The following is a 15,160-nucleotide window of genomic DNA, read 5'->3' on the forward strand; positions in this document are numbered from 1 at the left end:
ACTTTGTCTATTATTATTATGAGATTGGGTGACATAGATAGACAAATAAAATATCATATTAGGGTTGAAGATTAACGGACATCAAAATCATGGGTTAACGGGTTAAATTGCCAAATATTTCTACCTCCTCAACCGTGTTCCAGCCTATAAACCTTTGTATCTTCTGGCACCATTAATCAACCCTATCCAACCAAATCAAATAGCAAAAGATTTTTTTGAACAGTGTCTAGCCAAACTTTCTTTCTATGAATTGTGGAAAATTTTCATTCTTCCGACAAACGAAAAAGCAGAAACTTCGCTCCAACATGCGATAACCTTGTCTGGTTATGACGTCATGGATCATAGCCCATCAACCCCTTCACTTTCTTTTCTTTCCAACCAAACAAACAGAAATAGAAAAAGAAAAACGACGAAAATTTAAGGATTGAGGAAAGATTTATTTGTTTGATTAATTTTTGTATTTGAGTGACATTCAAATTAGAACAAAATTTAAGCGTATTGTCAAAGTTGGATTGGAGAAGGTGGTTGGTTCTGACCTAGCCATGAGCTTAAAGAAAGAAGATAACGCATTTGCTGACATCGGCCTATCTAGATAGAGGGAAGTTTGACTTTTCAATCTCACCTTCCTTCCTTTGAAGAAAAAATTTAACCATTGACTTTCAAAAAATTGTTCCTGATCAACACAGATGCTGAGAATCATCAAAGACAAACTTTACTATGGATTAAGAGCTTCCCAGTTAATCAAACATTTTCTGGATGCACATACAGGAGCAGTTTATAGTCTGAGTTACAGATTGAGACACTCAACCCATTTTTCTGAAACACAAAGAAGGCCACTTCAGTTTATCTTTTCTACATCAAGAAGAGCAACAGATATATCAGGGTTCACTGTGATACCAATCCCCCAAAAAAGGTAAAAGAAAAAGAGTGGGAGAGAAAAGGAGGAGGTGACAAAAGAGAGTACTCTTAGAATAAATTCCACAAAATAATTATAAAAATAACTTTAACATGCCAAAGCCAGTAGTTGAAAAAAATGATAGGAACGGAAACAAGTGCCCACCATATTGTTATGACAACTAGTTTTTTCACCTGCAGGAGTGTCACTTGAAGAACCTTCCCCTGGTCTCGCATATTTTCATTTCCTTTATGAACCACAGCAAGCTGATTTTTGAGGAGCTTGACCACCATTGGCTGCCTGGTCTGGTTGGTTAATCTTTATTGTCTGAGGCTAAAACCATCCAATCCAGTCCAAGGAAGGAGTCCATCAATATTGGAGAAGAAGAATAAGATAGGAATACTTTGTGCTGAAGCACATCTTATTTTTGTGTTTTGGTAAAGAGAAAAAGAATGGTAACAATAAAAAGTGGAAGGAACTTGTATACCTCAGCCTTGGAATCAGTTTCTGCAAGCCTTTGTTTTATATCCTTAGCTATTGAAAAGAAAACCTCCTCCACATTCAAATTTGTTTTTGCACTCTGTAGAGCATAAACTTCCGATATGAAAACATGATTTCAAAAAGAAGTAGAATTTTAGTAGCACGTTTGTACTTTTTTCTTATCTCTCCTTGTTTTTTCTTTTCTTTTGTTTCCTTTTTTTATATCAGAAAAACACTAAAGCTTTTCTATTACCAAGTTTGTACTTACAGTTTCAAAGAACTTGATACCATACTCATCAGCAAGAGCTTGACCCTTGGAGGTTGGCACGGCCTAGGAAAAGATTAAAAAGAATAAGATTCTTAGTGAATGATAAAAGAGATGACAAATGCAAGCTGATCCACAAAGAGTGACTCAAGGAGAAATGAACCAAGTCTAGCATTTTAGTTTTTGAGCCAAAAGGTAGAGGCATACTATTAAGAACAGTACTGCGATCTCAACTCAGTTCTCTCAAATTTATTTTTTTTCACTTTTTAACAAAGATTTCCATGGCCTTGACCTGGAAAGTTTAGTGATGCGAGCACTGCAACATAAAAGTGGCTGTATGCTCAAATCATGAATTCACCATCTAGCAAACTAGGTTAAAAATCAAGGAATACCCGAGTAAATAATTGCAAAAACTCCCCATACTGTTGCCCCAAAATTAAAAAGTAAAATAAAATTCACAAGCACTTACCCTTTTGCTTTCGTCCATGTCAGCTTTGTTCCCCACCAATACCTTGTTGACATTATCAGAAGCATGCTGTTCAATGTTGCGAATCCAGTTCCTAATATCTGAATACAAAGAATCGCAGCTCAATAAGAATTAGAAATGAAATAATAGTAAAAAGAAATCCATCATAGATGGATTAAAGCACCATTACAACAGAAGCAGATCCTTGACCATCAACCTCAATGGAAGTAGAGAAAAAAGCCTGAATCAGAAAACACTGATTCCTCTTGACACAATGCATCACAGGACATAGAAAAAGATGAATACATGGTGGTCTTCAACTGAGAATCTTAAAATTAGTCAAAAGCAGGCATATCCAAACTTCAAATGCCGAGGGTGAGATAAAAAGAGCATTTACTGTTGAAAGATGACTCATCAGTAACATCATACACCAGCAAAATACCCATGGCTCCTCGATAGTAAGCTGCAGAAGAGAAGAAGACCACTTGAGCAAAATGCTGAGAGAAAAAATGACTAAAGCAAAATAGATGATGGTGTCAGGATCACAATGACAATTATATTATGAAACGACATTCTCTCTGCAAAGCTATTAAATTAGACCTCCCTGTTTGTATGGTAGCTTGTACAGATGCCAAAAAACCAACTAATTGTTGCAATGTCTAGAATCAGACCTCCAAGGACAGATACCAACTTGATGTTTTGGTCCTAACCACCTGGGTTTATGAACCTTTGCTTCAATATTGCCCAAAAGTCTTTAATTTCATTATTTTTAATTCATAAGAAGGGATGATTATCCTCAAACAGTTAGATTGGATTAGGATCTCAAGCCTCTAAGGTATAATGATGATACAGCTAAAGATCACCCTCGCGTATGAAAAATTACAACTGAATATGAGAAACCGTGCAATCCACATATTCAAAAAATGAAAACCAAATTGTACAAGGACCAAAACAAACCTGTTGTGATGGTTCGAAACCTCTCCTGACCAGCTGTATCCCAGATTTGTAATTTGATCCGTTTGCCATCAAGCTCGATGGTTCTTATCTTGAAATCAATACTGCAGCATTATATATGGAATCAGATTAGAAGCATTTTTTAAAAAGAATTAAAAAATTAATCAAACACCTGTATGAAAGCATCTTTAGAGCCAATTCACTAGCTCTCAACTGGATGAGCCATACCTAGGGGATATTCTACATCAACAGTGAGCATGACTGAATTTTGTATCATCTCATTCTAGATTTCCATACCATCAGTTTTTCTTTTCCTTTTTCAACAGCACCATTACAGTGAATGTCTTGGAAATAAGGAGCCAACCTTACTTACAGTTAAAAAGGGTAATTAAACGATTGTTTAGATGGACAAAACAAAACAATAATTTAATTACACTTTTTAACTGCAAGTAAGGTTGACCCCATACCAAATATGCTCAAGCAGCTCCTAGCTCTAAAACTCCAGCTTACCCAAGAACACATACCCAATGGTGGTAATAAAACTGGTAGTAAAGGACCCATCAGAGAAGCGCAAGAGAAGGCAACTCTTCCCCACACCTGTAAAGACATATAATGAGAAAAACAAAAGAAAAATCAAGCATGCTAAAACCAAACATCTTAATCATCTCATTGAATAAAAGTTTGAAAACATTTCTCAAAGGTTCACTTAATTTCGCAATTACCCGGTCTCCAATAGTTTTAAATTTATGAGTGGTGGAAAGACAAAGATAACAGAAAATAGAATAAAGAGTTTGAGAAAAGTCACAAATATAGGAATGGAACTTCTATAGCACAGACTCATATTGCCTAAACACACACACCATTACACCAACTTGAGGTTCATGAAGGAGGTAAAGTCAGGGATATCTCTTTGATTGAAGAATGTAAGGTGCACTAAGTATGCATGAAAATTGACAATTGGCATGCAATGCTACATGGATTCAGGTAAAAGTATTAGGCATTTGTTTCTAAGTGCCAGATTCTTTAATGCCATAGGTCTTAGAACACAAAGACACAGCCAATAAGTCTAAGTTTCACCTTCCTCTCATTCCATCTCATAGGCCAATAGACATGTTGAACATATATGTTATACCCAAAACATTGTTATGTCATGGCCAACTACAGGTGCTTCACATACTTTGAAGTCTTCATCAGGCATATTAACATGTTAATTGACTTTCACTTGATGGAGGAAAGACAACAGGAAAAAAAAAAAAAAAAACAGAATTCCACATAGAAATGTAGCAGGAATTTAATAGAGCTTCAAGTTACACAGCAGCATGATCCAATTGATGGTGCAAAACCAATACTTGCACAGTTATGAACAAGTCAATATTGCCATTCCCAAGTCTTGGACGTTTAATGAATACGAACTCATCCATAACAACATGCTCACTATGTACCAACTCCAGTTGTAACCAAACAATGAAATTTTCATCCAATCCATCTCAAACTTCTTTTTGCTTCATTTTCCCCTTTATTACATGAAATGCCTTCTACATTTCAAGAAAACCCATCAAAGATTTAGCCCCTTGAAGCCTCCATTCTAATTCAACATAATAGAGCATACGAAGCTCCAAAGAAACCCTCATTGTACATGAAATTCATGAAAAACGAAACCAAATGTTAATCTATGCCCATTTCTGAAAAATAAAACACTACAAGAAAAAGAAATCCCTAAAATCACTGAATCCAACCCAAATCCATACCCAAACAAAACGTATACTCAATTATTACCACAGGAACAATCCACACAGTACCCTTCCACAAACGAATCAACCAAAATAAACATCAATCAAATCAAACCAAATACGCCAAATTCAAAATCCAAGAAAACAGGATCTATAGATCCTGTAAAGAACAAGAAAACCCAAAGAAAGAGAGATCCTAACCGCTATCGCCGATAAGAAGAAGCTTGATGAGGTAATCATAATCAGCACGAGCCCTTGCAGGTGGAGCAGCCATGGAGATAAGCCCTAGAAACTGATCTGAATCTGCGCAAGTGAGCAAGCGATCTCCGTTTCTATATCTTTAGTATTTGAGATCGAGAGAGACAAAGAAAAGAGAAAGAGCTTAAGCTGCGCAGGTTAGCGACGACATGGGAGGCCTCAGATGTCCAATATTCCTCTCTCTACACGTACGCTTCGCTGGCATCCTACGGCGGAGAGTGGACGTGGTCCACGTAACCGTGCACTCGACCGCACCCGATACATCCTCTACGAGAAATTGAATTTTGGGGTCCACGTGGAGTCCCGCCATTGAATATATCTTCATAGAATCCACTCGGGTATGATTGGTTTTGAGCCGTTGGATGCGTGCTACGTGGGAGCATCATAGTGGTTGTTGAAGTCCCTTCTCCCGAGGCAAAGAGCCAAAAGGCAAAACACGAGAAATGGAGAGAGAGAGAGAGAGAGAGAGAGAGAGAGAGAGGATAGGAGCACTCAAAGACGGGGAAATCTTAGGTAGATTCCACAATTGGAATACAAATTTCTCACTTAAATTATTGACATACTTGAAAAAGTGAGAGTAATAGTGTGCTAAAATAAGGTTGTGCTTAAAGCATATGCTTGGAAGATACTCTCCTCCTCCACCACTCACCCGCTACTAAAGGCCTAAAAGCACATCGCCACCTCCCTCAAGCTCTCACCATCCTTGGGATATGTCATAACTCATAAGAAGGATCGAGGGATCATTCCCCATCGTCGGTCATCTTCACTTGGGTTGTGATGGGTTTTGAGGGTGATGGTGGTGGTGGCGATGGGGAAGGGAATGGCGAAGATGACGAAGCAGAGGGTTTACCCAAGAAGGTGAGGTCGTAAAGGTGGTTCTACCATTAGGGCGACTCAAGATCTTTGGCAATGTATCTCTCCGGAGAGATGATAAATGGCTCAAGTTCAACCCTATTTCTGGTAAAGAGTGGAAACTGTGTTAAAAAGTACTTGGTTATGTTGTTTTCTATGCTTTTATCATCTCTTGTTATTAGTCTCAAGTCTTTTTAATTTTAAATGTTTAATAAAAGCACTTGTTGAGCATGGGGGATCTAATATGAGATTAGATCAACCTTACAAGAACCTTAAGCCGTTCAGTTTATTAGTTATTTAACTTGTTTTCCAACATTGACATGACATGATGTGATATAGTCACATCACATGTGGGTTATAAACACAAGCCCATCTTGGCGAAATTGGATGGGCCTCCATTCCAATACAATGTGCAGTCAGCAGTGTAAGTTGCTAAGCCTGTTCACACCATTCCAGGGATTAAAAAGAAAATGGAATGGCCCATATTGACTGGCACTTCTGATGGTGCCCCTTAACTAACGAGATATGACATTTGACGTTTACATTTTAAAGGAGAATCTGGAACCAGTAGACTAGGGCAGTCTGATACCATAAGTCTGGAAATGTAGGGCCGCTGCAGACGCCCGGGCCTGGAAATTGTCTTCCCCACATTGGGAGAAAACAGTAAAAGAGGCCCAATATGGGAGGGTGATGTAGGGGCTGGACATTGTGATGTAACATGAGCAAAACACAACCTCTAGGATGAGAAGAACCACAATTCCTGGCATGTTCCCATGTTATTAAATAATAATTCGCTGAGTTGTACACATTCACAGGAGTGGAGATTGGCAGTCAGAAATTCCCCCTGCTGTCAATGCTTTACATTGAGTTGTTAAAGGCACCTTATGATGATAAAAACAAACACGGTAATTTAAATTGAAATGATTGCCAAATGTGCAGTCTTGCAAAAAAACAAATTGTAACCATCTTTAGGTAAAGGGTAAACACGGCAACTAACATTACTGTCTTTAAAAATGCTGGTAACTACCTCCACTCACGTTCAAAACAAAACAGGAATTCAAGCAAACATAGAACTAACTCTATGGCAAAATCAAGTTCCAAAGTACACCAAAATTCTTCATTAGTAGAAAAATTCAGATCCATTCTTGGGATAAAATCACCCTAGTAGAAGAAACCAAGCACTTTGCCACCAACATTCTTTCTCCTAGCCTCCTCATGATCCATGATGCCAGCCGAAGTAGTCAGCACAATGTATCCAAACTGCAATTTTTGGACCATCATCAAAGGTCATCAAATGAAACCACATATATTGTTGGCAAAGGAAATCTAGCCTGTAATACACTAGTATGCAGCTAAAATAATAACAGCATATGAAAAGACATGTACATTATATATTGTTAGGTAGAAAGCAACCTAGGAGGCTAAAGTTATCTAATTCCAGCACATTCTCAATCACTTCAAAATTCTATGAATAGCAAACTCAATTGATCCAGTGACGTTTAAGTTCCAATTATATCTAATGGGTAAAACCCATCAGAAAACACCCGTTAGTGAGCTTGTGATTACTCAGTGGTGACTGGAGCAGCAGTTTCATGGAAGTAGAATTAACAAGGAGGTTTCATGCTAACCTGTCTTGAGGGGAGCAGCCTAGCAGTCCATGGCTCAATATCTTTGACACCCACATCAAAACGGGGACTGATAACCCCACATTTGTTTAGTCTTCCATTCAGTTCAACAACAATCTTTCCAGACCTGTGATCATCAACATACTCAAACTCTCCAATGTAACCTGTAGAGCAAAATAAAATCAGTAAAATACGTGAATAAAAATGTACACAGGTAACAAAAAAAAACAATGCAAAAGTAAAGAAGAAAAGAAAATTGAAACAATCTGAAATTCAAATGAATTGATTAGTACCATGCTTCTGCATAACCAGGAGAAATTTGACGATCACTTTTGAGGAAGGTCTGATCATCACCTGTCGCTTCCCACGCTTCTCTGCATTGTACATGCTCTTGAGAGCATCATTCAGGACACTAACTCTCACCATCTTCACTAAACAAGGCCGCTACAAAATATAAAAGGGTTGTCAAACTACTTGCACAAAACTTTGACATGAAATCCCACATGATAAATAAGAAAAAATAGAAATCAAGCAGAACAGAAACAAAAAAAAAAGGGCATGAACCCATATCTGGAAGAGAGATTTGCGCTCTTAGACTCTTGTTGTTCAATAAAACAAAAAATGTATGGCTTATTGAATTTGCTATTGCTATAAAGCCAAGGGATGGGAAACACATTATACAGAATTCAAACCTTCTGTCATTTGACAAATGATAACTACTGACATTTTGTATTAGTTTATCAATCTTTTAATGGTAAAGAAATAAACCAATTGATAGTGTGGCTTATCTCAACTCTTTCAGGGCACCTAGCTAGAGGCCACTCTCTCAAACTAGCCAGTTATAATCCATAATATGCTAAGCCAACTCCATCACCTAGACACTTCCAACCATAAGGCCAAGCAAACAATATTCATTTTCCCAATAATCACCACTTCAGAACATCCATTTGGTACATAATAACTCCACAAATACACCCAATGACAACCAAGTATATAGTCTTTCATCACCATTTTATCATTAACCACAAATAATATGCATTTGGCAGTATTTCTACTCAAAAGTACTTTTAGTAAAAGCGCTTTCAGATGTTTCCTAAATTTTGTCAAACACCTAATTTTTTTTCAAAAACACTTTTTTAACTAAAAGAGCTTCCTAGAATCACTACCAAACAGACTCTTGATTAAACAACTGCAAAATTAATCATCCTGTATTCATCAGAAACTCTAACAGAGAAAGAACAATTAAAATCAATCACCTAACTTTCTCTTTTGGAAACAAATCTCTTTATTAACAAGGATCCAGCTTCTATGTAATATTTCCTACTATGACACGGGGACAGGAACAACTACAAAGACTATTAGCATGCAGTAATGACCTATTCCAACTGTTCATCATCTGTTACATAAACCAACCATTTCAGACAAACATACTAAATCATAAATCAGTGGCATCGATAACCACGAGCCCTAACAATAATCCTGGAGGCATTTAATTTCAGTACCTTGATCGGATCATCGACATAGATTTGTTCTCGAAAAGAACGAGGGTAATGCTTAAGAAAGACAGGTTTTCCCTTCCCTTTCCCTCGTTCTCCCGAGAACCAAACGGAGGTAATACCCAAAAAATGCAAAAATACAATAATCAAAATGATCAAATCAGGATCATCTATCGAAACAACAGATAAAGAGATTTGAAACAAAGAACCGTATAAACAGGAGAGGAATCAAGCGAGAGAGATGAAATGCTCAAGTTTGGGCGGTCCGTACCAGAGATCTGCAGAAGCGCCTCCAAAGCAGAGAGCAGGAGCTAGGGTTTTGGGAGGCTTTGAGAACTAAACAAATGAAACCCTAGCGCGTCTATATCAGGGTGGGAAAATGGCATGAAATTACTTTTATACCCTTTCTGGGCTTCCCGTACGGAGAGCCCAATACATGACAGAAAATTTATATGAAAAGTCCCAAAAAAAAAAATATTTTGATAATCATGGCATTGTTATTGAAATAAATTCCAAATTCATTTACTTAATTTTAATTACATTATATATTATTTTATTAAAATATAAAAAAAATAAGAAGAATAAGAAATAACTCCAAAATAATGTAACTTAATTTTTTTAAATATTTAGTTTTTACTATGTTATTTCATAATATAACTTATATTTTATAATCTCCAAAATAATTATTTTATTTGATGATCTGTACGAACTCATGTTAACTTAAATTGCTCATAAACTTGACATGGATTAGGAATTCTTAACACCACCTCGAGTTAGGTTTGACATGGATTAACCTTCTAACCCGTTTAAGTTGTAGCCTAGTCACTTCATATAACAATTTGATTTAATTAAATTTTAATTTTTGTTATAAAAAAGGTAATATTCTTTATTTATAAAAATTTGAATATTTTAAATATTAATACTATTAATATGAATTGAAAAGTAAATTATGAAGGGATCTTAATATGAAAGAAAATTCATATTTTTTAAAACTCAAACCTCGAAAAGCAATTTATTTTCTATTAAAAAAATAAGTTAATATTGAAATGAAATATATTTTTCATTCTAATTTTTATTCATTTTATTAATCAAACACTAATGTGATATGATATAATATAACTAGGATATCATTATCGGTATATGTAATATGCTAAGTATATTATATATCCTATCTTATTTTATTCATTCAATCGACTGTTGACTCAAGTATTTAAGGCATGAACAATCCTATATTCAAATTATTCTCGTAGGTCCTGTTATAATATCAAATTAGTATCTACCAAAAAAACCTAATCACATATGGTACATATATAATTTAGTCTCATTGTTTTATACCTCATGTTCCAATTTATGTGTACTTTGGTCTCATTTATTTGTATCTTGTTTTATATATTTGTATCATCATTTAACTTTCTAAATTTCACCTTATACTTTCAATGGTTGAGATCGTAAGTTCAATCTCGATGAAGAAGTTTTGTCACCTAGCTAGTTTAGGACTTAGCTTCTTCTACGTTTAAAAGTAGCTAATGGCAACATTGTCGGTCTTGACCACAAAGTGAGACCCTAATAGGTAGTACCTCCAAGTGCGCAAGTAATGGACTATGACCATCATCTCCTTCCCTTGCACCGTGTAGCATCACTCTATGTCGTTAAGCTTGTGACTTTCAAAGGTGATAAGATGCTTGTCTTGCATAAGAACCCCTCCTATTGCAAAGTTTGAGACATCTTTGTGTACCTTGAACATCTTAATATGATTAGGTAGTGCCAACATAGACTCCTTAGTCACAACCTTCGTTTAAGTCTTTAAAGGCTTATTGACACATCGAATCCATACCCTAGTATTTTCCTTCTCATTGTTGCCTTTTTTGTAGGATACTTTACCAGAAGATATACAAAAATACAATGAAACCAAAACCACTTCTCTCATGGAAATCGTTAACAACTAAAGTTTGTTGAACATGAAACTGAATGAGTCTGTGAGGCCCAGGCCCCAAATTGACCAAATGAAAACCACTAAAGGCGCAATCCATTAAACAGAAAAAATTACCATAAGAATAACCAGTACCACTATAGTGTTATCAAACCAGAGCAAGATTCAAGATCACTTTGAAGTCTCTGGGAGGTTCTGAGGGACAAAGAGAATAAAAACCATTCTACCTACATGTAATATTTTACCTAAATTCCTTAGATAACAAAAACAGCAACCCCTCTTGCTTTAATACTGCTAAATAATCATGATTAATGCTAGGGTCAAGCTAAATATGGCCTCTCATTGGCTACTAAAACTCCCTCTGCTCCATGGCTTGATGATGATCAACCTGGTCTTCCCTTGTCAGTTTCTGAGTGAATGCTATGGGCACCAAGCAAAGCCCTCTGCTCTGTAAGTCCTGCTCTTTCTCTCCAATTTTCTGTTCACAAAACCAATGGGTTTCAGTTCAATTCAAAATAATCAATTAGAAGGGATGAAATGATCTTAAATTTGTAAATATAAATCTAATCTCCCATGTTTGAACTTGAAGAGTAACCCATTTTTGACATTAATACCCTTCAATATTTCAATTATTTATATGTAAGTTTTAAAATAGAATGTTATTTTCATATATATATAAAAACAGTTAAGATATTTTTGTGATATTACAAATTGGGGATTATTTCATTCATTTTAATCAAATAACCCTAAGTTCAATTGAAATGTAGTGCCATTGTAGTTGGATTCAGAATGTAAGTGCCTGCCTGCCTACCTGCTGATGAAGAGGTGTAACTCTGCAGTATGAGGTACTTAGTATCTGAAACAGGTTCTGTATCAGGAAAGGAAACTCTTAAGAAGATCACCAATGGGGTTACAAATAGTTCAGAGTTTCAATGCTTCAAAGTATTATTTTCTCTTACCCTAATCTGTCCTTGGAGGAGTTTGATATAAAGAGAAGCCTCCTGAAGAACTGAAGCAGTGTCTGTCTGCAATAAACCCAAAACCCCACTTTCAGTTTCTGCAAAGACACTGAATAATGATATTCCTTTTGGAGATGGATGACAAAAGGAGTAGCCATTACTGACCTTTCCATAAGGGGAAACCAGCTTTTGAAGAGCTGTGATCCTGTCACTCAGTTTTTGGCTTCTCTTCACTGGCACATGCAGCTACAACCAAAAAGAGAACAACCCTTCAAATTTGAGTTCAAATTAATGCTTGGGGGACCTCAAGTAAAGTACTACATGGTTTCACATTCACATACTCTTTGTCTTTGGATCTCCATGGCTTCTTTGTTAGCTTGAGGATGCCATTGCCCTTCAGAGCTCACAGTCTTCTTCTTCTTCTTACTGCTCTTCCACTCCTCAAAAATCTTCCTCCCCACCAGATCATCGACTGCCTCAATGGGTCGTTTCCTTGCATTTTGCATAGCCTGAAAGTCCGGGAAAAAGGAGAAAATTTGTAAGTTCAGGTCTGGTTTTGTGATCCAAACAGTAAGATGAATTCACCCCCATGATAAAAATTAGAAAAAGTCTTAGGTGAAGTTGGATTTCAACGATAAAAAACAAGGATTTTTGACTTGTCCACTGCAATTTTTCCCTTTTCAAAGTTGAAGCAGGTTGCCATCAATTCGTTCGGCCAAATTTTCAAGTAAAGGGACAGGGTTGAATGCAAGAAAACCGATATTCAACATACATCTTCAAGCTGTGGAATCTGAGAAATGCCGTCATATCTTGGCATGCTAGTCTGATAATCCGCAGCCGGGCAAGGGTGACTTAGTCTCTTGATTGTGGATGATAAAGATGTTCCTGAGAATTGAAAATGTGGGCAAATTCATATATGGGCCATGTACAGAATTCAGCTTGGAGTGGTTGGAATTTTGAAGAAAAAAGGGAAGAAAAATTAGACCAAAAAGTTTATAACAGAAATTCACTGAACCTGGTTGATCATCATTAATGAAGGTCTGAGCAGGCATGGCAAATCCCCCATCTCCTAGCTGATTGCTGTATGCTTTAGAACTGATAATAAAGCTGCTGCTGTAGGCATTCCTGTTGAGAGACCAGGAAAATGGATGATCATTAGGAAGTGATAGGCATCGTGTCTTAGTTTACAGTAATGAATGAACAAGTTTGATGATTTTAGGCTACCATGAAAGGGAATTTTTTTGACTTTTGGGGCTTCAATCCTACTTAAATTTTGTCTTTGGCAATTTTGAACCTAACTTTGGCATATTTTTCTTCCTTAATTTTGAATGTCGCTTGTCAAAGGAAAAGTCTTCTCTTCCTTTGCACCGACTCCCAAAAAGTTTCTCAAAAATATTTATAAAATTAAAGATATTTATATCTATAAAAAAAAATAAAATATTGATTTTAGTTATGATATCATATCAATCGTTTGAGTTGATTATTTAAGAATAAGTACAATTTGGAACAACCGACTACAAGATATAATATATTCAGCTTCATTATTTCAAAGTATTTTTTTTTCATAAAAACTAATTAAAATTAGTATTATGTTTCATTTTTCCCGAAACCTAATCCAAAGATTGATGTCAGCAACAAAACCAAATAAGTATTCAATTTCCTTGGAAGTTTTGTCTCTTCACAATCAATACTATTTTTTATATATCAAAATTTTTTAAAAATCATAAACCCTAGATGTAAGGTGAAAGCATATTATAAAATAATTAAAATGGGATTAATTAATATAATATAATATTTTTCATCATCCACCAACTTGATAGATTCAATGCACTGTTTCTTTTGTCTTTATGGGTCCTTCAATTCTTATCACCAAACAGAAAAAAAATTTCCATTTTCAAATCGTATGTTTATCCTAAGATGTAAAAAAGTCCAAGAAGACATACACTTTGGGGTCCATTTGCATTGAAACTTCTGAGTTTGGAATCTGAATTATTTCATTGTTTCCTGAAATAAGAATTCATGCATGTAAAACGAGGATTCATCCAATTATCAACAAAGCTTATTCATTGCAAAATCAATGCTCAGTTTGGTTTCCGGGAAAGTAAAGGAAAAGGAAACAAGATAAGCAGCTGTATATATGGGGCTAGCAGCTAGCTCATCAGTTCCTTTTCCTACGTTTTCTCATCAACCAAACAGGCACAAAGCAAAATTGTTCGACCTGAGAAACTTTTAGGTGTATTACCCAAGCTGCAATATTGTGAAGAAAAAGACGGTAGGATCGCATTCCTCATTTCTGGAAACTGCATGAAGTTTTCTTCAAGGAAACAATATTGAAGCAATGAAGCTTATACTGGGCAGATGTACAACTGATGAGATCAGAAGCCTGTGCTCAAAGCCTTTCAAAGCTTTGAGAACAGTGACCTGCAACACAATTCAGAACAAATAGAATGAGATTAGGTTGGAAAAAAGGGGGAAATGGTTGATGTGGGAGGAAAATGTATGAGTTTTTCCATTAGAAGCCATGCAGGTTTTACAGAAAACATTCTCTAGGAAAAAATTTGGAAAAAATTAAGAAGTTCCAACTGAGAATGGAACATGATCAAATCATCAAACCTGCAAAGCAAATTTTAATGGAGTTAATGCATTCATGCTGCGATTGCTTGCTGAGAAAACTGAGGAAAAGAAAAGAAAGCTCTGGAATCTTATAACTGGTTCGTGATAGAGGATCACTGGTCAGATGTTGTATGATATATACCAGGAGTGGTTTTCTTTCTCTTGGTTTTTTTTTTTTTTTCCTGCATTTTCTCAGTGACCAAACATGGTTTCAAAGTATACCAAAAAATTGTCCCTCCCCATGTTTCAAAACAATATCAAAAGGCTCAAAAGATCAGACAAGAAAAACAATCTCAAAACTGAAAAAAAGAAAAGAAAAAAAAGTAGCAAACCAATTAGCTCCAAACTCCATGCTCAAAATCCTGAAAATAATGCTCATCATGAAGATATCATCCCCAATAGACCTCCATAACCCAGAAGATTTCAGAACAATTATTACCAAAAAGGGAAAAAAAACACACTGAATCAAAAATCTATTCAAACCTCACCTCTGACCGGAAACACAGCAGGAAAAACAGCTAGTTCCTTCAGTATCCTGAGCCCAATATCTTCAATGAGTGGGCATTGAAGCAAAGAGACCGTATATAAAGAGCAATATTCATAGAATTTTTTCCAGAAGAGGGACTTGTGAGACTGT

General features: G+C 36.0%; 3 protein-coding genes across 5 annotated transcripts; all 3 read right to left on the reverse strand.

Moving 5' to 3' along the window:
• Positions 1–811: 811 nt before the first annotated feature.
• Positions 812–6,197, reverse strand: LOC100252992 (ras-related protein RABE1c). Its single transcript, XM_002284035.5, has 8 exons — positions 4,992–6,197; positions 3,585–3,657; positions 3,064–3,164; positions 2,504–2,569; positions 2,110–2,207; positions 1,644–1,706; positions 1,383–1,475; positions 812–1,228 (listed from the first exon to the last, which is right to left on the reverse strand). The coding sequence occupies exons 1-8, from the start codon at positions 5,062–5,064 to the stop codon at positions 1,145–1,147; spliced, it is 651 nt and encodes a 216-aa protein (XP_002284071.1). The 5' UTR covers positions 5,065–6,197; the 3' UTR covers positions 812–1,144.
• A 591-nt stretch (positions 6,198–6,788) lies between these two features.
• LOC100258124 (small ribosomal subunit protein uS8) lies at positions 6,789–9,416 on the reverse strand. Its single transcript, XM_002284025.5, has 4 exons — positions 9,293–9,416; positions 7,819–7,969; positions 7,529–7,689; positions 6,789–7,160 (listed from the first exon to the last, which is right to left on the reverse strand). The coding sequence occupies exons 2-4, from the start codon at positions 7,949–7,951 to the stop codon at positions 7,062–7,064; spliced, it is 393 nt and encodes a 130-aa protein (XP_002284061.1). The 5' UTR covers positions 7,952–7,969; positions 9,293–9,416; the 3' UTR covers positions 6,789–7,061.
• Positions 9,417–11,016: 1,600 nt separating this feature from the next.
• On the reverse strand, positions 11,017–15,160 carry LOC100265056 (transcription factor bHLH123). Of its 3 annotated transcripts, none has more exons than XM_010660300.3 (10): positions 15,012–15,160; positions 14,129–14,331; positions 13,854–13,914; positions 12,926–13,035; positions 12,683–12,795; positions 12,252–12,419; positions 12,076–12,156; positions 11,911–11,976; positions 11,763–11,819; positions 11,017–11,429 (listed from the first exon to the last, which is right to left on the reverse strand). In XM_010660300.3, exons 2-10 carry the CDS (start codon positions 14,214–14,216, stop codon positions 11,301–11,303), a joined length of 873 nt encoding a protein of 290 aa, XP_010658602.1. In that variant the 5' UTR covers positions 14,217–14,331; positions 15,012–15,160; the 3' UTR covers positions 11,017–11,300. The 3 variants fall into 3 exon arrangements, with proteins under 3 accessions (XP_010658602.1, XP_002279297.2, XP_059598112.1); XM_002279261.5 differs by having other exon boundaries at positions 14,153–14,331; positions 15,012–15,159; XM_059742129.1 differs by lacking the exon at positions 15,012–15,160 and adding an exon at positions 14,856–14,943.

Source organism: Vitis vinifera, chromosome 13 (assembly GCF_030704535.1).
Source record: "Vitis vinifera cultivar Pinot Noir 40024 chromosome 13, ASM3070453v1".
NCBI lineage: Eukaryota > Viridiplantae > Streptophyta > Magnoliopsida > Vitales > Vitaceae > Vitis > Vitis vinifera.

Coding starts and splice junctions, on each gene's coding strand:
- LOC100252992 (XM_002284035.5), bottom strand. CDS start 5,064: ATGGCTGCTCCACCTGCAAGGGCTCGTGCTGATTATGATTACCTCATC. Junction 2,570..3,063: donor GTTTCGAACCATCACAACAG/GTTTGTTTTGGT, acceptor TCTCTTCTGCAG/CTTACTATCGAGGAGCCATG. Junction 2,208..2,503: donor TGATGAGTCATCTTTCAACA/GTAAATGCTCTT, acceptor CTTTGTATTCAG/ATATTAGGAACTGGATTCGC.
- LOC100258124 (XM_002284025.5), bottom strand. CDS start 7,951: ATGGTGAGAGTTAGTGTCCTGAATGATGCTCTCAAGAGCATGTACAAT. Junction 7,690..7,818: donor CCTGGTTATGCAGAAGCATG/GTACTAATCAAT, acceptor TTTGCTCTACAG/GTTACATTGGAGAGTTTGAG. Junction 7,161..7,528: donor GGCTGCTCCCCTCAAGACAG/GTTAGCATGAAA, acceptor CAAAAATTGCAG/TTTGGATACATTGTGCTGAC.
- LOC100265056 (XM_010660300.3), bottom strand. CDS start 14,216: ATGCAGTTTCCAGAAATGAGGAATGCGATCCTACCGTCTTTTTCTTCA. Junction 13,036..13,853: donor ATGCAAATGGACCCCAAAGT/GTATGTCTTCTT, acceptor GTCTCTCAACAG/GAATGCCTACAGCAGCAGCT. Junction 12,420..12,682: donor AGATTCCACAGCTTGAAGAT/GTATGTTGAATA, acceptor CCGGACTTTCAG/GCTATGCAAAATGCAAGGAA.